General features: G+C 34.2%; 2 protein-coding genes and 1 pseudogene across 2 annotated transcripts; all 3 read left to right on the forward strand.

Annotated features, from left to right (window-relative positions):
• The first annotated feature begins 1511 nt into the window (after window positions 1–1511).
• Window positions 1512–8756, forward strand: LOC120172089 (annotated as a pseudogene).
• A 1377-nt stretch (window positions 8757–10133) lies between these two features.
• Window positions 10134–11897, forward strand: LOC120172007 (high mobility group B protein 13-like). Its single transcript, XM_039179591.1, has 4 exons — window positions 10134–10605; window positions 10684–11244; window positions 11331–11681; window positions 11778–11897. The coding sequence occupies exons 1-4, from the start codon at window positions 10162–10164 to the stop codon at window positions 11895–11897; spliced, it is 1476 nt and encodes a 491-aa protein (XP_039035522.1). The 5' UTR covers window positions 10134–10161.
• Window positions 11898–21580: 9683 nt separating this feature from the next.
• Window positions 21581–22075, forward strand: LOC120172090. The gene has a single exon (XM_039179650.1). The coding sequence runs from the start codon at window positions 21581–21583 to the stop codon at window positions 22073–22075; it is 495 nt and encodes a 164-aa protein (XP_039035581.1).
• The last annotated feature ends 537 nt before the right edge of the window (window positions 22076–22612 follow it).

Genomic DNA, 22612 nt, shown 5'->3' on the forward strand with positions numbered 1-22612 from the left:
GGGCTTAAAGTACAAAACAAATAAAATATACTAATCCCTTAAACAAACTTACAAAACACTAGGACCCTTATAATGTAATTAAACCATAGGCTAACTAGTGACTAAAATAAAATGTACTGAAAACATTGTGACTAAAGTAAAACATACACAAATATAACAAAATAAACAAACTAGTGACTGAAATATAATTATTGAAAGATACATGCCTAAAACAGAACATTAAAAATTACATTTAATGATTAAACAAAATGATTACAAAATATTGGGGACCAAACTTAACATTTACCCCCTATAGCCCAGGACACGAGTATGTGTTTACAAAGGAGAAAGGACTAAATTTGAGATTAACCCTTTTCTAAAAACACGCTGAAACCCTCTACCCATTGAACAACGTCGTTTTGGGTCTATTATAACCCAAAATAAAGGTTTCGAAACCCTTGCTTTTTTTTCATTCTCAGCCGCATCCCAAAACCAAAGAGGAGATAACTCTCCCCTCCCAAGCTGCTGTAGGAAGCCACTAAGACCAAGGTCATCGCTAATCGATGGCCACGAGACTTAACCCGCTCAAACCTTCTTCCCAACACAACCTCTCCTTAAATCGAACCCCTAAAAACACAACCCCCATAACACCCGAATCCAAAAGACAATCTAGCTCCTAAGATACTAAGTTTACCTTCGGTTAGGGAGCGGATGAACACCAATGAAGTAGTCGAAGACCGATCCTTGCTTAAGGTAAGCCTTTTAATTCGAACCCCTCTTTTTTTATTTTTATTTTTTTGTCATTTTTTCGTTCGAAACTAAACCCCCAGTACTCTCTATTATTTTTTATTTTGTTCCCAAAACCCCCAACCGTCCCCATTTTCTTTGTTGTATGTGATTTTTATCTTCTTTGTTGGGTGAGATGATGATGATATCTAGAATAGGGTATGGCTTTTTCTGATTTGGTAAGATATAAATCCAGAATATTTAGGGATTTATTAGTATTTTAATTTGGGGGTTTTGATTTTTTTCTATTTTCTGACTTGGTGTGATTTCTATCCACTGTTGATGATGGATGTGAGCCATTGTGTGATGCAGAGGAGGACGGCGGCGGCGGCTGAGCTAATGATATCCCTATGGTTAGGGTTTCAGAAACCCTAGGGAACCGGTTCAGGTCGCTAATCGGGTCTGGATCATGGGCGCTGGGTTGGGTATGTTGTCTGCTGGGTTGGGTCTATCGAGTGGGCTTCGTTTGGGTCCCTTATAATTGGGCTCCGGGTTTGAGCCTGCAAAAATTTGTAATATATTAATAATAATAATAATAATAATAATAATAATAATAATAATAATAATAATAATAATCATCATCATCATCATATAAATAATATTAACATTAAAATAAATAAAAAGAAAGACCCAGACAAAAACGGGTGTCTACACCTTTGATTAGATAACCAGTTTTTTCTTCACAAAATTACATGTGCAGGCCTGAGATTTGAAGGCTGTTGATTCTGGGGTTTTTATACCCAGGATTTGGCAGCACCCTTTGATTTTTTTAACTTCAAATGGAGCAATTCAGGCAAATTGGTGAGGTTTTGGGAAGCATCAGAGCTCTTATTGTTTTACAAGATGATCTGCAAATCAATCAACGCCAGTGTCGTTTATTGTTCGATATCTTCAGTTTGGCTTTCAACACGATTGCCGAGGCGATCAAGTTGAACCTGGAACTAGACGAAAAGAACATGAAGTGGAATGCTCTTGAATATCCATTGAACGAGCTTCAAAGGATTTTCAAACATGGTGAACTCTATGTCAAACAATGTATGGACAAAAAAGACTGGTGCCTAAGGGCAATCAACCTCCACCAAAACAAGGATTGCGTTGAGAACTACATCCACAATTTGCTTTGTTACCTCCCATTGTCATCGAGGCCATCAAGACGGCCAGAGAGATAACAGGGCTAGATTGGAGCGAGATGCAAAGACGGAGAATCAAACTGTCTAGGAAGTATGACAAGGAATGGATCGACCCCAAACTTTTTCAGTTCCAATTTGGGAAGCAGTACCTGATCACTCGAGAGATTTGTACTCGGCTCGAGAGTGCTTGGAGAGAAGATAGATGTAACCTTGTTGAAGTTCTAAGGGAGAAGAGTAGTTCAAAATCTGCAACGAAATCCCAGCAGCATGTGGCTGACTTGTTGATCAAGAAAATCATTGGATCAGAAGGTTTCAACGGTAAACTTTTCCCCAGTTCGATCTTGTATGGAGGGGATTACCAAGTTAGGCGATAGTTATGGGGACATTACAAGGAAATCTAATGGTTTGGAGATAACTTTGTATTGAGAAACTTCAATGGGGATGGTGACACTTCAGGCTCTGAAATCTCAAACCTTCTCTCACTGTCACATGTTGCAGAAGACGGCTATCGGATAGAGTAAAAACGCAACTGATAATTTGAGAAAATAAAAATTGAAGATAAAAGAGACATAAAATTTACTTGGAAAACCCCTAAATAATATAGGGTAAAAACCACGGGCAACGATAGAAGAATTTCACTATAAGAAAATAGGAATTACAACTTCTCTCGATCTACCAATAAGAAAACAATGATAATTCTCTCTTGATAAAAAGGAGAAAACAACTCTCAAGAAACTCTCTAAATTCTCTCTAGTATTGGAAGAAAGCTAGAATGCTTTGGGATGATTTTGAAGCTAAATGAGCTAGGGTATTTATAGTTGAAAATTAAAGACTAATCTTGTAAATACCCTAAAATTAAAGTGACTAAATTGGGTATTTTACCCTTGCTAATTTTCAACAATTTTGGCTCATAATTAATTTTTATAGCTGCCGGCTGCTAATGAATAATGCAGCCGCCCATGACTTTCAACAATCTCCCACTTGAATATTTGATTGGAACAATCATATCTTCACAACATTCTTTCTACCTTATACCATCATGTTGCTTATGTTTCTGACAGGCCACAAGAGGGTCGACACCAAGTAAATTTATTAGCATTGATCGCCTTCGTCATGGAATCTGCTATGTTGTATTTGGTATGGATCTTCTGCATATCTACCGTCCCTTCTTGCACCTTTTCACGAATGAAATGGTACTGAACTCGTATGTGTTTTTCCTTGAATGAAATGCTGGATTCCTTACTAGATGCAAGGCGCTTTGACAGTCACAAAACAAAGAGACATACTCTTGATTGTGCCCAAGCTCCTCCAATAGCATCTTCAACCAAATTGCTTATTTACTGGCTTGTGTAGCTGCTACATATTCTGCCTTTGTTGTGGATGTAGCCACAACTGACTGCAATTTTGAAACCCAGCTTACAGCTCCACCAGTAATTTTGAAGACATATCCTGTAGTAGATTTTCTTTTATCCAAATCTCTTGCATAGTCAGAATCTACATACCCATTGATTAGTAAGTTTGATCCTCTATAACATAATGCAACATTTGAGGTCCCTTTGATGTATCTCAGGATCCTCTTTACTGTATTACAATGCTCTTTGCTTGGATTCGCCATGTACCGACTAACCACTCCCACTGCTTGTGCAATGTCTGGTCTTGTGCATATCATAGCAAACATTAAACTTCTCACTGCCGATGCATACAGTACTCGAGACATCTCCATCCTCTATTCTTCACTGCTAGGACTCATACTGAAGGATAATTTGAAGTTAATAGGAAGAGGGGTAGAAATTGGCTTACAATCTTGCATGTTGAATCTTGACAAGATCTTCTTCAAGTAATTCTTTTGTGAAAGACAAATCTTCCTATTACTTCTGTCTCGGTGAATTTGCATCCCTAAAATCTTATTTGTTGATCTCAAGTCCTTCATTTCAAAATCCCTAGCCAGTTGTGCCTTCAATTCTTCAATATGATCTTTTTTGGGTCCTACAACCAACATGTCATCCATATACAACAACAATATAACAAAATTGTTATCACCAGACCTCTTGAAATAAGAACAAGGGTCTGCATTAAGTCTGTTGTATCCAAGGCACATAATGAAGGAATCAAATCTCTTATACCAACATCTCGGCGCCTGCTTTAGATCGTACAAAGATTTGTTCAACCTGCAAACCAAGTTTTTCTTTTCTTTTTCTTCAAAACCTTCAGGCTGGAGCATGTAAATTTCTTCTTCAAGATTTTCATGAAGAAAAGTTGTTTTAACATCTAGCTGCTCTAGATGTAAGTTCAATGTAGCACACATTTCCAAAACTACTCGAACTGTTGTTAGTCGAACCACAAGAGAAAATATTTCATTGAAATCAATACATTCTTTTTGAGCATATCCTTTGACCACCAGGCTTGCACGATACCTCTCAACTTGATCGTCACCATTTCGCTTGATTTTGAAGACCCATTTGTTACCAATTGGATTCCTTCCTTGTGGTAGTGGCACAAGGTCCCATGTATTATTTTTATGAAGGGCTTCAATTTCTTCTTGCATCGCCATCATCCATAATGAAGCATCTGAGTTATTTATTATCTCCTGGTATGTTGATGGCTCAGCGTCCTCTGTTAAAAGGCAGTATGCAATATACCTTCTATAACATAATCTAAGTACCAATTGGGACGTCTTCTCACACGATCTGATTGACGAGTTGTTGGAGCTTCAGAACTCTCTGGTTCTTGTGCATCATGTGCTGGTTCTGCTTCAGAAGAATCTCCTTGTTCAACCTTCTTTTCCACATATATTTGTGTAGTCTCTGACTTTTTAGTGCTATCATCGTCTTATTTTATTTTTAGTTTATCTTCTACAAAGATAACATCCCTGCTGATTATCACTTTGCGGGTAGTGGGATCCCACAAGCAATACCCCTTTACACCATCAACATACCCCAAGAATATGCATTTCCTAGATTTTGGATCCAACACAACACTTCCAAATACATAGAGGTTTGAATAATCATCTGGTTTACCAGTCCACATCTCCATTGGTGTCTTCAGCTCTATTGCAGTTGATGGAGCTCGATTCACCAAATAACAGGCGGTATTGACTGCTTCTGCCCAGAATGATTTTTCTAGGCCTGCATCCCTCAACATTGCTCTTGTTCTTTCTAACAAGGTTCTGTTCATCCGCTCTACCATTCCATTTTGTTGAGGAGTGTTCGCCACTGTGAACTGTCTTTTGATGCCTTTTTTCCTGCAAAAGTCATCAAATTCTTCGCTTGTGTATTCTCCTCCATTATATGTTCTGAAACACTTGATCTTATTTCAGAATCAAGTTCCACCCGCGCTTTGAAGTTTTTTGAAAGTTGAAGACACATATGACTTCTTCTTAATATGGTACACCCAACATCTCCTGGAGTAGTCATCAATAAATAAGACAAAGTACTTTGCTCCACCTAGGGATGTAACTGGTTCTTGTCATACGTCAGAGTGAACCAATTCTAGAACATTTTTGCCTCTGGAATTTGATGTGTTGAATTTCAACCGGTGATGCTTACTTGTTATGCAATGCTCACACAAAGTAAGTGATACCTTTGTTAAGCCCAGAAGTAGTTTTTTCTCCACAAAGACTTTCATTCCTTGTTCTGACATGTGTCCAAGTTTCTGATGTCATAGCATTGCAGAATCTGAACTACATGAGGCAACAGAGGCTTCTGCTTCTAGCAAAGTCTCCCCCTTCAGCATGTATAAGTTTGTTGCTATCTTTTCACCTTTCAGCACTACAAGCGCTCCATGGAACACCTTCATGATTCCTTTCCATGTTTCAATCTTGCTTGCATTATTATCCAACAATCCGTAGGATGATAAATTTTTCTTTAGGCCTTTCACGTGCCGCACATCTCGAACAACTTTAATTGTTCCATCATACATATTCAATTTGATGGTTCCCACACCAACGATCTCTAAGACATGATCATTGCAACTATACACAGATCCTCCTGAGACAGGTTCATAATGATGAAACCATTCTCTTCTTGAGGTCATGTGATATATTGCTCCCGAATCAATGAGCCATATATCTGCATATATTTTTCTACCTTCCACGGTAGTTGATGCTTCACAGCATAGAGCATCTCCATCATCTGAAGTGTTTGCGGTATTGCCTTGTGGATTGGAGTTTTTATTTAGACTACAACAATCCTTCTTCAAGTGACCCTTCTTTCCACAGTTGTAGCACTTTAAATTCTTCTTGCTTCTCGACTTCGATCTACCATGTTTGTGACTACTGCTTTGGCCACGTTCTGTTGATCTCCCTCTCATCGTTGTTAATGCTTCTACTTGTTGCAGATTTACTTGTCTGTCTTCCTTGTTCTTGCACCGATTTTCTTCTTGTAGAATAGCAGCTGCAACGTCATCGAAGACTAGATTGGTGACATTACTGTTTGTCAAGTTGATGATGAGTTGATCATACGAATCCGATAGACTTTGAAGTAGAAGTTCAGCACGTTCTTGTTCTCCTATTTTACAACTTAAGGATGTAAGCTGAGAAAATAAAGTGTTAAGTATATTTAAGTGCTCCGTCACTGAAGTAGATTCTGGCATCCGGAGAGTGTACAATTTCCTCTTAAGGAAAATTTTATTGTGCAACGATGTGGCCTCGTACAATTTGGTGAGATGATCCCATATCTCCTTAGCTGTCTTCTTCTCCTCGATGCTTGACAATACTTCATCTGCTAATGCCAGATGAAAGTTTGCCATAGCATTCCCGTCTATTTCGATCCATTTGTTGTCATCTGTGAAATCTACCGGTCTTTCACTGATAGCTGCTAGATAATTGTCTTTCCTCAGGATGGCCTTCATCTTCAATTTCCACAATGAGAAATTTCTCCATTAAATTTTTCAATATCAAATTTCGTTGTCATAACTTCTATTTCGGATAGCTCCCACTATTTCACTATCGTGAATAGTTCTCTGGAACCTTCAAAGAATGGGTAATACATTCTTACTTTCTTATGTTGGATGATCCACCTTTTGGTGGCAACCACAAAGACAATAAGCAGATATTACACACTCAAATTTGGCTCAGATACCAATTGTTGCGGAAGACGGCTATCGGATAGAGCAAAAATGCAACTGATAATTTGAGAAAATAAAAATTGAAGATAAAAAGAGACACAAAATTTACGTGAAAACCCCTAAATAATATAGGGTAAAAACCACTAGCAACGATAGAAGAATTTCACTATGAGAAAATAGGAATTACAACTTTTCTCGATCTACCAAGGAGAAAACAATGATAATTCTCTCTTGATAAAAAAGAGAAAACAACTCTCAAGAAACTCTCTAAATTCTCTCTAGTATTAGAAGAAAGCTAGAATGCTTTGGGATGATTTTGAAGCTAAATGAGCTAGGGTATTTATAGTTGAAACTTAAGGACTAATCTTGTAAATACCCTAAAATTAAAGTGACTAAATTGGGTATTTTACCCTTGCTAATTTTCAACAATTTTGGCTACTAATTAATTTTTTATAGCTGTCGGCTGCTAATGAATAATGCAGCCGCCCATGACTTTCAACATCACATCCCAACATATTGCAGTACCTTTGCGGGTTCTACGACGACGAGAAGTGAGAAGTTTTGCTCGTCCAAGAGCCGATGAACAAGGATCTAAGTTATTACATGAGTGGTTCTAGGAGGAAGACAACCTGCTGTCTTCCTGTCGTGGTTGATCTTTTGTTTCAGATTGCAAGAGGAATGGAATATCTTCATTCACAGAAGATATTTCATGGTGATTTGAACCCTTCAAATATCTTTCTCAAAGGTAGGAACGGCACTGATGGATATTTGCAGTTGAAAATCTGGGGTTATGGTTTATCCACCCTTAAATCCACTGCTTCTTATCTGAGCTCGTCGTCGAAACAGAATGAAACCAACACTTTTATTTGGTATGCACCGGAAGTTTTGCAAGAGCAAGAGCAAATGTCGCCAGGGAATTCCACCAGTTTTAAGTATACTGAGAAAGCTGGTGTTTACAGCATTGGGATGCTATGCTTTGAGCTTTTGACTGGGAAAGTCCCATTCGAAGATGGACATCTTCAAGGGGAGAAGATGAGTCGAAATATTAGATCAGGGGAGAGGCCTTTGTTTCCCTACACTGCACCTAAATATCTTGTCAACCTAACCAAAAGATGTTGGCACTCTGATCCGATTCAACGTCCGAGTTTCTCATCGATTTGTCGGATTCTAAGGTACATCAAGAAATTCCTTGTGATGAACCCTGACCATGATCGGCCTGAATCTGGTTTCCTGATCCCAGATTACACCGAGATCGAGTCATGGTTCTTGAAAAAGTTCAGTGCCGATGGGAGTTTCAACTCATTATCAGTGGCACAAATCCCATTTCAAATGTTTGCTTATAGGCTTGTTGAGAATGACAAGACTATTATTTTCAACACCATGGATAATAATGTAGTGTTGGGAAATGAAGCAGCCTCAACATGTATAGATGAGGATCCATTGGTAGCAGCAAGTGATGCAAATTCCGTAGCTTCGGATGTAAGATCGGTCGGTGCGGATATAAAACCGGTGTATTCCGAGATTCCCGATAAAAGATCAGTAAATTTCAATTCAACGCCACAAAGGAGATCAACAAGCACCAAGATTCCAGAGAAGAAAACCTTACAGACCAAGAAAAACAGTAGTGTGAAGGCAAAGAACGATGCAGGGTCATCAAATGGGAAGGCTGCACAAGTACAACCACCCTTACCTCGAGTTCAGAGTGCAAAGAACATTAGAGAAAATCGATCGAAAGCAATGACGAGGTCCTCGAGCACTGATCGGCTAAGATTAGCAGCCAATGATCCCTTGGATTAGCATACATAAATCACCATAATCATCGACAGGATTGCAGGTATTGTATCAAACATTTTGGCACAGGGGACTGCCATATTTTATTTTATTCTTTAATCATCATAAGTCATAACCTTGTAGTTGCAATAATAGGAACACTGTAGCTTTGGCGTCGTATAGCTTCATTTTGTCATCAATACCCAGTTTTCTTTTTCGAAATTTAGTATATAATCTTTCATGTTCTTCAATTTTGAGGATGAATGCTTAGCACCAAATATATTTATACCTTTAAATATGATTATAGATGGTGTATGCATGCGTGATGCAAAATTACTAAGTTCAACCAATATTCAACTGAAAGAGAAGAGATTCAATGATGGCATATGCGATACCCTGCAATTACACCAGATACTAGTTTTAATGACATTATCAAATCACAATATGATAAGTTCAATTATAATTTTTATAAGGATATAATTGAAATAATCTTCATTATATTATATTAATATTATATAATTGTAACTATATATATATATATATGATCCATCACTTGAGATAATAATTAACTTAATATCGTGAGTATTTTGATACAGTCAAATATCAACTGTAATTGATTGTATTATAAAGATCAATGTTATATGTATTACAATCTATGTAATGAGATATGGTAAATCATCCCTTCTATGGACAATATCATTGACCACTTATTTGGTTGAGACTATAAATGTATAATATGAGATTTCATACTTATTTTTTGAGGTGTTCATTTTTTGACATTAACTGAATTAATCGATTGCATCGAAATTTAGTTTGGCTAATCGATCAATATGATGTTAGATCGATTAACGATTAAGAAAATTTTTAAAGTACAAATAACCGTTAATTCGATTCAAAATCAATTTATTAAATGAATTAACTGAAAATATTAAATATTAATTATTATATATGGATATATTAAAACTTTAAGAAAATATTTGATTTTTTATGTTTCAAACTTTTTTTGGATTCTTAAAGTTTTTTTTAAATAAATATTCAAATTTAATGTATTTATGTGTCACGTGATATGTTTATAAAAGTACCACGTGGATTTTTTAAAAATGAAAAATCAAGTAGGGTAATTTGTATTAGAGTTGGAAAATTTAAGTATCAAACCGAATAAAAACTATTTTAAGTCATGAAATGATAATGATCTACATCTTTAGGGGTAAATTACCATTTAACCCAATAATATTTACATCTTAACGCCAACGGTCAAAATTATTTTAACCCTGGACGCCACGCCCCTCCGAAATATCCAAAACTCATTTTGAATTTGAAAAATAGACCGTTGAGCTACCGCTCAAATCCGCACTTTATAAACCATCGCTCTACCATTTCCATATCTCAAGGAAAAACCTTTCGTTCTATTAATATTCTTGCCCTACCTCCAATGGCCGATACAACAGCCGTCGTTGATGTCCCCAAGAAATCAAGAAACAATGGCAGAAAAGCCCTGAAACAGAAAACCCCTTCAACAAATGAAGCCAATATTTTGGCTGAAAAGCTCTCTCAGGCAACTCCCCTTCCTTCTCCAATGGAGGCCAACGACAACTCCAAAGAGAATCACGACGGACTTTCTGGAACTCTCGTTTCTCCCAAGAGAGGGAAAGGGAAACAGAGCAAGCCGCAGTCTCTCGAGAAAGACTTGCAGGAAATGCAAGAGATGCTGCGTAAATTGAGGATACAGAAGGAGAAGACCGAGGAGATGTTGAAGGAAAAAGATAAGATTTTGAAGATGAAGGAGGAAGAGCTAGAGACCAAAGGTAAAGGACAAGAGAAATTGCAGATGGAGTTGAAGAAATTGCAGAAAATGAAGGAGTTCAAGCCCAATATGGTACTTTATTTTTCCCTTTTCCCTGCCCTAATCTTCGAATTATGGATGGTTTTTGAAACCTTTTTCTCTCTTCATCAGACATTCCCAAAGGTTCAATCTTTGAAAGACAATGAACAGGAGAAAAAAGAGAAGAAGAAGAAGAAGAAAAGACCATCTCCGCCTTACATTTTATGGTGTAAAGATCAATGGAATGAGGTCAAGAAGGGGAACCCGGAAGCAGATTTCAAAGAGGTTTCAAATATTTTGGGGGCCAAATGGAAGACCATTACAACTGAGGAAAAGAAGCCTTATGAAGAGAAATATCAGGCAGAGAAGGAAGCTTATCTGCAGGTTATTGCTAAAGAGAAGCGAGAGACCGAAGCCATGAAACTCTTTGAAGACGAGCATAAGCAGAAGATGGCTATGGAGTTGCTTCAACAGTATTTGCAGTTCAAAGAGGAAGCGGAGAAGGAAACAAAGAAGACCAAGAAAGAAAGGGATCCATTAAAGCCAAAGCAACCAATGTCAGCGTTTTTCTTGTTCTCCAACGAGAGGAGGGCGGCTCTTCTGGAGGACAACAAGAACATTCTAGAGGTGGCCAAAATCACCGGCGAAGAATGGAAGAACATGACGGAGGAACAAAGAGGACCATATGAGGAGGTTACTGATTTAAACTTCGTACCTGGAAAAACACATCCCAAGCTCCAAATTCTCACGTTTGTTTTGTTTTTTGAGTGAAATTGCAGATGGCAAAGAAGAACAAGGAGAAATACATGCAGGAAATGGAGGTTTACAAGCAGAGAAAGAAGGAAGAAGCTGAGAGTGTTAGAAAGGAAGAAGAAGAGATAATGAAACTTCAGAAACAAGAGGCACTTCAATTGCTTAAGAAGAAAGAGAAGACGGAGAATATAATCAAGAAGACCAAAGAGGAGAAACAAAAAAAGAAGCAGCAGCAGCAGAGAAGTGACCCTAACAAGCCTAAGAAGCCTGCTTCTTCATTCATCTTGTTCAGCAAAGAAGCAAGGAAAAGCCTGATGCAAGAGAGCCCAGGAATCAACAATTCCACTGTTAATGCCATGATTTCAGTCAAATGGAAGGTATGATATTGTCCTAAACCAACCATTCTTTTGGTCTTAAATTTAAAGTACGATTTCTGGATTAATATTGTGTTATTTGGTGTGTTGGGGTTATAGGAACTTAGCGAGGAAGAGAAGAATGTTTGGAATGGCAAAGCAGCTGAAGCAATGGAAGCTTATAAGAAAGAATTGGAAGAATACAACAAATCTGCAGCGGAGAACAAGCAGCAACAGTGAATGCTAATGTTTTGTTGATGTTCAAGTGTTTGTTGAACATCATGTCTTGGATCTAATTGTTTTTAATTCTGATTTTAAGGTTCTAGCAGCAAAATTTAAGATTAAAGTTCTAATATGATGATTTGGTACTAGGATCTAATTGTTTTTCATTCTGATCTTAAGATTCTACCTGCGAAAAATAGGATTGAAGTTCTATTATAATGTTTTGGTATTTATGATCAATGTCAAGGATCTCTATCTACATATTAACTTGTCTGAAACTAGCAAATTGAGATAACTTATCTGTACATTATCTCTAAGATTATTCAATGAATGGATGATACAAATGATAAAGACCTCTATTTATGTTCAGTTGTTACGTTTAACAACACAAACCAATTTGTACATTATCTCTTATCCTTAGAATCTAAATTATCATAATAATTATGAAGTTACGGAGTTGATTACTAAGTCAGGATAGGATTCTTGTAGAATAGCCTTTTAAAATGTTCCCACGACTGAGTCAAGTCTATTGGATGAAGCTAATGACTTCGTGTGTGTGTGTTCACGTAGCATGTATGAGCTTGCATCAGACTTGCGTCAGTAATCTGTTGGCTTAACAAATCTGTTAGCAGAAGTTATATTGTTTCTGAGTTTGTTATACTGCTATGTGAAGAAGTTAGATTAAAAGCATGGCTATAAATGTCTCTGTTGTAAAACCAGAATTTAATTGAATGAAAGATATCATTTCTGTTAGCCCTGTTTGTTCATTTCTCTATATTCTCAGTATGGTATCTTTTGCCGGTATCATGGTGTGTTCTTGATTGCTTCCGTTGCTAGTTCTCTGAGCACCATGTCTCAGATCGAGCATTTGATGAACATACTGAAGGGGATTCTTAAAGAATACTGGCCCTTTGTAGCCTTTATCTCTGTTATGCGTGAGACCTTGTCCATTGATAGTATCTGTAATATGTTGATCGATGCCGAGACTCAGTTGGCTGGCTTCGATGCATGAGACCTTCGCGTGCATTATTGTCGAATGAGTTGCTGCTTGTGCCTACCATAACGAAAAATTTGCTTTCGGCATCAAAACTTGCTAGGGACAACCATGTGTTCTTTGAGTTTCATGCAATGGATTATTTTGTTAGTGATGAAGTGACAAAGGAGAGAGGAGGAGGATTGTACTCGTTTACTTTGAGTAATAGAATGTATAAGTGTAAGATTGCTGAAGCTAATAATGTGACTAGTGCTTTTGATTCGTTTGAACTATGGCACAGGAGGTTAGGTCACCCTGCAAGATACTCTGGTTAAAGCTTGCAAAACAATTGATGTAAAGGTTGCAACTGATATTAATGAAGTGTGTATTGCTTGTCATATGGGGAAGAGTCATAAACTTCCATTTGGTTCTTCAAATACTGTGTATAATAATCCTTTCGAACTTGTGTTTTTCTGACCTATGGGGGTCTCCTCACGTTTCATCAAACGGATTTCGGTACTATGTTACGTTCGTTGATTCTTGCACTTGCCACACATGGTCTCTTGAAAGATAAGACTAAAGTTGTCACAGCCTTTAGATTATTCCAAAATTGGTTAGCAATAAGTTTAATCAGTTTTTTTAAGCTTTTCAAAAAGACTAAGTAGAGGGCGTTGTCCCTCGAATTACAAAAGGCTGGAATTGTGCATCGCGTGACATGCATTGTCACATTGTTGAGGTTGCTTTAGTGCTACTCGTTCAGGCGTTTATGTCCATTCGATATTAGTCTTATGCAGTACAGACAGTTGTGCATCTGATAAACATGCTGTCTACAAAGGTTTTGCATGGTATGTCCCCGTTTCAGAAACTGTATGATAAATCCCCAGATTTTAGTTGAATGAAAATTTTTGGATGCAGGTGTTTCCCACCATTTGAGACCTTTTCAAACACATAAGCTTGAGTTCAGGTCTCAATCATGTGTTTTATTAGGGTTCAGTAGTCAACACAAAGGTTTCTTGTGCCTTGCAAAGAATGACCTAGTGTACATCTCGTGGCACGTAGTATTTGATGAAGCATATTTTCCTTTTGCTCATGAGCAGGGCCGGCTCCAAGGGAGAGCAACCTGAGCAACCGCTCAGGGCTCCCAGTTTTTTTATTTATAATTAGGGCCTCCAATTTTTTATATTTATAATTAGGACCCATAATTTTAAAATTTTATTAAATTTTTAACTTTTATCCTCTTTTTCCATTTCTCTTATTAATTTATTAAATTTTGAATTAAATTTAACTAATTTTTTTATATTTATAATTAAGGTCCCTAATTTTTATGATTCCATAAAAATTTTGTTTTTGACCCTCTTTTTCCATTTCTCTTAATTATTCATTCAATTTTGAATTAAATTTGATCACGCTATTATCATTTTTTCAAATCTTACTCTTTTATTTATCAAATATTCTTTAATTTTTAGTCTTCTTTAATCTCAACTAACAATAAAATAATATACAATTCTTTTTATTTATTTATTATTCAAAATCAAGCTATGTATCATACATGCATTCAAATTTTTTATATTTATTCACTTTTAGTTGTATTTAATGTGTTTTCTTAATAAAATAATAACAATTATATATTTTCACAAAATTTAATCATTTTTTATGATTTATTTATGTAATATTGAATTAATTGTTCAAAGTAATTAAATATACTTTTATTTAAAAATACAAAATTTTGATTTTTCCCTTAGGACTCCGAAATTGTTTGAGACAACTCTGCTCATGAGGCTAATGGAAGTGTTAAGCAGGGTGATTCACGATGCCAGTCACAATCCTTGGCAGTGGTTAATGATGTTCATAAGCTTCAAAGGGCTGTTCTGCACATGTACCTAATGAGGCTAGTTTACGTGACAGCCCAGTAGGTCGTACAAGCCTAGAGTCACTCAACAACAGTACTACTGCTGATAGTAGCACACTTATACTGGATGCAGCAGCTGATGTTGTCTGGGTGGAAGCACTTCTCACTGACCTGGGTGTGCATGAGCGAGAAGAACCAGTCGTCTGGTGTGATAACACCAGTGCCGTGGTACTGTGTGTCAATCCCATGTATTTGCTCACACAAAGCATGTCGACCTCGACCTACACTTTGTGAGAGAGAAAGTAGCAGCACACCAGCTTCGTGTCAACTATGTCCCTGCCATTCATCAGATAACAGATGGGCTGACAAAACCTCTGTCAAAAGGTGCGTTTGAAGTTTTTTGGGGTAAAATATGTGTTCAGTCTTGCTAAACAAAGGAAGAAGAGAAGAAAGAGCAGGGGAAATATTGGATGAAGCTAATGACTTTGTGTGTGCGAGTGTTCACGCAGCATGCATGGGCTTGCATCAGCAATCTGTTGGCTTAACAAATCTGTTAACAGAAGTTATACTGTTACCGAGTTTGTTATACTGTTGTGTGAAGAAGTTAGATCAAAAGCTTGACTACAAATACATATGTTGTAAAACCAGGATTTAGTTAAATGAAAGATATCATTTCTGTTAGCCCTGTTTGTTCATTTCTCAGTACTAACCAAACCCTGTATGTTGCAAAAACCTTCTTACAGAACTATGTGTTTATGCATTTTAAGTCTAACCTGCGACCCGTAACATAAACATAAGTCACGCATAAAATATAAATTTAAAATTATTTTTTATATTGAATATTGAAATGTAAATATTTTTAAAATGTATCAGTTTGCAATGTTAGTACTTATGATTATTTAGTTTGTATAAGGAAGTTTTAGAAATATTTAGAATATTAAAATTTTAATACTTTTAAACATACATATAAAAAAAATAATGATATTAAAACTAAATAATATTAAAATATAAAATATATAGATATCATTAGATTTTTAAAAATGTAAATATTTTTAATGATATAAAATATAAAATATATATTTGATAAAAATAAAGTATAAATTATTTTATTTTATAGTAAAATCACATGTATTTAATGAAATAAGATTATGAAGAAATTTGAAAAATCACGTCTTTAAGTGGAATTTTTTTAATTGCGTCTTTACGTGGAATTTAAATGAAGAAGCTGGCTACCAAATTCTACTTTAAAATTTTTCATTTAAATTTTGTTTTGAATCCATTCATCATTTTTACAAAAAAAAATTAATTATAAAATTATAAAAATCTCCATAAAATGAAATTACCACGAAAACCTCATCCAAGCACATTATGATGAATCATATATGGCAATTTGGATAGGAGATGCCATGATGAGAAATATGAATTTACCTAATTTACATGTTTCTTTTACTATGTGAATAAATGCATTGTCATTACTAATAAATGTAAAAGTTCAGATAGCAAGTTTGTAACGTTGCATGTATTTTAGCCACATGTGTTCTCCTACATCATATTTATTACAAATATCTATTTTTTCTTCTTTTAGTTGATGTATTTAAGAGTCCAGTTAAAAGGAAATATTGTTCTTTTTAGAAGTTTTGAGTTTGAGTATTTGTTTATATAAGATGTATATATGTTGTTAATTGATTAATAAAATTCGAATATATACTAATTTTTAATCACTCCATACTATTTAAAAAAATGTTGTATTTTAAAAAAACACCATCAATGCAATAAGAAATTAGAAAAACCGAATCAATTTTGCAACCTCCCTATTTAGCTTTTGCACCCCTTGGTAACAAATCAAGGCCTTAAAAATATTTAAAATCAATGTGATTAGCCAATGGACCCTAATTTCTTGAGATCTATATGTATATAGGAGTGAATATTCTATCAAGTCGAATAGTAAAATTATGTAACATTCGATTAATGTGATTAGCTAATGAACCTTGATTTGAAATATGTGTGTGTTTATTGTCAGTTGATTAAAAAAATGCGTACAAAACTATATTGTAATCACCTCATGCTAATAAAAAATATAATTATTTATAATATTATGGTACTAATTAATTTTAATTTAAATAACTCTCTCTAATCATACACGATATATATATATATATATATATATATATATATATATATATAATTTAGTCTTTTTTTCACATATGTAAACGTATGTGTAAGGTTATTAATAAATTAAATATCATCTAAAATTGTATAATATATTTATAATGTTATTTTTCAAACAAGAGAGTTTCAGATCAAAGTATTGATGGAGTATAAAAGAGTCAAGGGACTGATGACAATAAAAATTTGAAAAGAGATGCAATTAAGGCATCAAAATGAATAAAATATAAAATTGAGAGATTAAATTTAAAAAAGATAAATTTGTTTTCAAAAGAAGAAATTAAACTTACATATGTATTCTATAGTGGTAGTGGAGTATGTAGTTCAAATAAGGTCAAAAATAGATTAAAACGAATAAATAGTTGAAGAAAGAAAAACATACAAAATTAAGGGACTAAATAAAAAATAGAAAATTTATTATCAAAAATAAATATTGAAGCTACATGGGTATATCCTATATAATTGAGGAGTGTGTGATTCAAGTTTGATCAAATTTACATTAAACCAAAAGAAAATTTGAAAAAAAAAATAAGAAACAAAACCACAAAACAATTAAATTGTTAACTTAAAAACAAAAAAAAAATGACATTTTAACTTTTTATTTTTTGATTAGTCAAGCTTTACAAATTTAAAATCTACTAAAAATCAAAATTTAAATTAAAAAATAAACTTAACTTGAATAATTAAGAATTAAAAAAATCATTTTTATAAATCCAATTAATTTTTCTTGACCGATATTCTTGTGTGAACTTCAAACATTAAATTGTAATTATTTAAAGTTAAACATGAACTCAATACTTAAATTAAGTGGTGGGGAACATATTATATTGAAAAAATAATTAAGCATTAACAAAGTTATCCACATCAACCGTTAGTAGCATGACACCTATATTTCAATTATAAAGTATACTTGGATTAAATTAAAGTATTTCATTCACGTGCACGAACCAACTTACCTCAGTATTTAAAGGAATTATTGTTGTTCCTAAAAGTGATGGGTTCGAGCACCAGCGACTGCAGCAGAGTGATTGAGTGTTTATTGTCAAATGGTTGAGAGTATTTAAAATATATATTACTTTATATTCACCTTAGCTTAATAAAAAAGTATTCCATTCACGTAAGATATCCATAATTTTTAATAGGGTAAACTAAAAAAATGATCACTTTCGTTTGAGTTTTATAAACTTTTCCTTATTGAATTCAAAAAATATATATAAGATTTGGTCATTTTCGTTTCATTTCAAATAAGATGTGATCACTGAAGGTTGACAGTTATTAAACCTTTAACGGTTTGCTGACGTGACATGATAAATATATAAAATTAAAATTACATCATTTCTACGTAGATAATACGTGGATTAAGTTTTTAGTCACTTTCCTTTTATATTTGTAAACTTTTGCTCACTAAATTTAAAAACATAAGTTTTAATCACTCATGTTATCGTTTTATTAAGTTTTGGTCATTTACATTATCGTTTTATTAAGTTTTGGTCACTTGGACGTTGGATACCGTTAGTTTGATGATGTGACCTGTTAATAAAATGGATTAATTTTTATTTTAACCCTACACATTAGACAAATTATTGATTATGAGTCTTTTTGTAAATTCAAATTAGTTTAGGGATAATATTTCAATTTATCCATTTTCAATAGTTTTCCCTCAACCCCATTGTTGTTCATCTTCTCTATGCTTCTTCTTTAAACATCTCTGCTCCATTGTTCCATTTACCTTCTTTTAAGGACTCATGTTACATTTCAAGAATAATGAAAGATTTCTAACTTCTGATAACAAATAATAACACCACAAGTTCAGAGAAAATGAGAGGGTAAGCATTTAGAGATAAAAGGAAGCCGATTAATCTTAGTTATACAAACTAAAATTCAATTTTCAAATATTGAGATTGTAGAATGTCAAATCCAACTAAGAACAAGAAGACAATCAATGGATCCAAACAACCAAATAATTGGATCCGTGAGTTCATCTACTGAACTCAATCCAAAATCCATGATCTTCAACGTCGAATATTTGTTTTTGCTCAAGAACTAGCAATTTTTCGATTCTAGATCCCTATGAATCACCATTAACCCCTGTGACATGTGTGATCTGTCGCACCACCGCCATAACTCCGAGCTCCGAGTAACTCGTTTTTGCGACGACCCAATCAAACAACTCACCGTCAGATCAGAGCTACAGTACTACGTGAACACTAGTTTGATCTTCGTAAACATCGTAAAGGTCAATCACGTTCAGATGCGACGAAATGTTCTTGACGATCTTTCGTATCACAAGGATTTCGTTGGTCAACAATGTGTCAGAGATAGAAATATGGTATTGTTTCATCAATCACGCTGCCATTGAAGAAGCTCTAGTTTTTTTTGCTCGAGGCGATGGCGTCGTTGTGGTGTTGAATCTTTTCAGAGTTTTAATGGCGAATTTTATTCATTTTTTCACGATCTTCATTACTTCTCTTTATACATTTTCTTACAACTGAGAACCCACATAATTTGACTTCAAATAATTGCAATTACTAATTAGAAACAAGAAGCCTATTGTAATGGAATATAGACGTCTGACAAAGAAACAGGGAGAAGATGATCATTTTTAGGGGTTGGGGAGAGTAAATATTAAAAATGGGTAAATTGAAATGTTATCTTTAAACTAATTTGAATTTACAAAAAAACCCATAATCAATATTTTATCTAAAATTTAAGGTATAAAATAAAAATTAAACCATTTTACTAATAGGTCACATCATCAAACTAACGAAATTCAATGTCCAAATGACCAAAACTTAATAAAACGATAACGTAAGTGACCGAAACTTAATAAAACAATAACGTAAGTGACCAAAACTTTTTTCCCTTTTGGAGAGTAAAAGTCTACATATATGAAAGGAAAGTGACAAAAATCTAATATATGTATTATCTACGTAAAAATTGTGTAATTTTAATTTTATATATTTATCGTACCACGCCGTAAACCGTTAAAGGTTTAACGGCCATTAATCTTCGGTGAATACATCTTAATTAAAACGAAACGAAATAGACCAAATCTTATGTTTTTTGAATTCATTGAGGAAAATTTTATAAAACTCAAACAATCTATAATTTACCCTTTTAAATATTTGTTTTACCATTATTCAAAACAACTTAGATATCACACAAATTAAAGTATCTCAGTAATTAAATAGATGATTGTGATCCTTTAAAATTTCAAATTCGAACACTAATAATTGTAAAATATTTTAACATTATTGTTGAATTATTGATAATTTTTAAAATAAATACTATCTTTTATAGTTACTCTAGATTAATAAAAAAATAACTCGGTATCCATGTGATTGAATTAAAAGTAATTATTCAAGTATGAAACCGAAGCGGTTCAACCATTCAAGGACGGCAGTCAAAATCAAATTGCTACCTCTTAACTGCCTAAATTAATTTTATATTTTCATTTATACTCGCTTTCAAATTAATAAGATCAAATAATTCATTAAGTGATTTCATACATAAAAAATATCATTTTTAAATTTTTTAAATTTAAATAATTATATACTAAAATATTTAAATAAATAATATCTTATAATTAATATAATAGATATTTATTATGAGGATCCTTTTAGTCCCGTCTATTTTTTTCAACATTAAAATTTAAACCTTAAAATTATTTATAATACATAACATCACATCTCATTAAAGTAGTTAACAATTCTATTTCATCCTAAAAAAGAAGAAAATAGTTAATAATTGTAAATAATCTTTCAAACAAATTTATAACATGAAAATAATTTTATTCAAACATAGGAAGTTTAAATAATAATATTTAATATTTATTTAAAGTACAATTAATAATTATTATATTTTCGAGAGAAGCTTTCAAAAAATGTTAGCTCAAAATTTTCAACCAAGACCTCTTAGGTTTGAGATAACTATATTGTATAGATAAGACAAGACTTCTAATAAATATACGTGATTTATTAGAGTGAAATTCAAAAATTTTACAATTAGATTTCTTTAACCAATGATACCTACGACACCTGCGAACAATCATAATTATTTTATGTCTAACCCCTTAAGTTATAATTATTATAAATATCTTTTGTTCACAACTGAAAGAAGAGAATTTACTATCTTTCTAAAACTCTTTTATTATCTATGTAGACAACTTTCTCCTCTACCTTTCTATGAAGTTTATAGGTAAATGACATTTTTATACCAACCATAACTTTTCATTCAAACTCGAAAAAATAAATGACCAACAATGGACACAATCAACTTATTATTATCATTAATAAATTTAATTTTTGACCGAAATTAGTTTGAACTGAGTTTTCTAACTTTTACGTTTGATACTATTGAGAGATGTCCAAAAGCACTTTTCCCGTCCTCTCAAACTTATTCAATACATTATTTTTCTCTCTCGTCCAAACCGCGTCTGGAAAGCATTAGTAAGCATGCAAAAGAAAAGTGTGAAATCTCTAACCAAGTCGAACCATCCTTCAATAAATGCAATCTTGGCCACATGGGTAACTTCTCTCCATTTCTAGCGGTGGATATGGATAGATCCGTGACCGCAGTGACGTACTTTATTTTCTCACCGACGCGTTGAATACGGCAACTACTACCTTCCCCCCCCCCCCCCCACAATTTTTCTCCCAACTCTTGTCACTTACATAGAAAACTTTCCTTTTCGTTTTCCCTCTTACCAAGCACATGCATAGATCCCAAGCACAAACCCTGAATGAAAATCCTCAAGATCAAAAGCTACAGAAAACCCAAGTATGGGACTGTGATAGCAATCTCTATGACTCGTTTGAGCTCAACTCATTCAGGCGTCAACTTAACTCAGCCATCAGTTCAAGAACCATGTCCATGCCTCATTTAACCGGCAACACTCGAGTTCCTCCTCCTAACCCACCATCAGTTTCCAAGAAGCAGCAGTCCAAGTTGTCTCGATCCATTCAAAAACTCTTCAAATCCGTGTTTAAATTCAGACAAAGTTCGAGTTCCTCACTTTTGTGGATGAAACAAAGATCAAAAGAGGAGTACTACGTGGTTTATGACAAGACAGGTTCACTGACAACCATTCCCGAGGTCTCGGAGATCCATTTTGGAGGGTTTTCGCCAGAGAATAACTCGTTGGTCGGTAAGAGAACTGCATCAGATAGATTCACTTCAGCCTCCACTGTCGGTATTTCATGTGCTTAAAAAACAGATAATTATAAAGAAGCATATAGAGATTACAGATAGTTTATCTGAATAACGAAGACGCGATCAAATAGTTTGTGTATATATTTTTTTTCTATCGTATTTCGCAGTTGAAGTTTTGAACTTTGACATGTTCATGTCTAAATTATGAACTGAATCAAAACCAATTGGATGATTTCTTTACGATCTCTTCATCTTTTTCTTGGTTAAAACTTCATGTTTAGCATGTTTAACCTTCTTGGATTATTACTTAATCGATCTCCCATGGAAATAAATTAGTTGACCCTTATTCTCATATGTAATGGGGTAAGGGGAGATAGGATAATAGGCTGGCCCCAACGTCAGGTTGAGAGCAACTTCCGTAGGAGACCTCCGAATTATGAAATACCTTCCGTGGGACTCGATCTCACGACCCCAAGGTTAAGAATCTTGTGCTCTACCAACTGAACTGGATGATCATTTCATGAAACTAATCTCCCATGGAACTAATCTATAATTTCATGAAGTTCTTTTTCCTGAAGAATGGGAAAGAAGTTA

The sequence above is a fragment of the Hibiscus syriacus genome, unplaced genomic scaffold (genome assembly GCF_006381635.1).
Source record: "Hibiscus syriacus cultivar Baekdansim isolate YM2019G1 unplaced genomic scaffold, ASM638163v2 tig00111841_pilon, whole genome shotgun sequence".
NCBI classification, from domain to species: Eukaryota; Viridiplantae; Streptophyta; class Magnoliopsida; order Malvales; family Malvaceae; genus Hibiscus; species Hibiscus syriacus.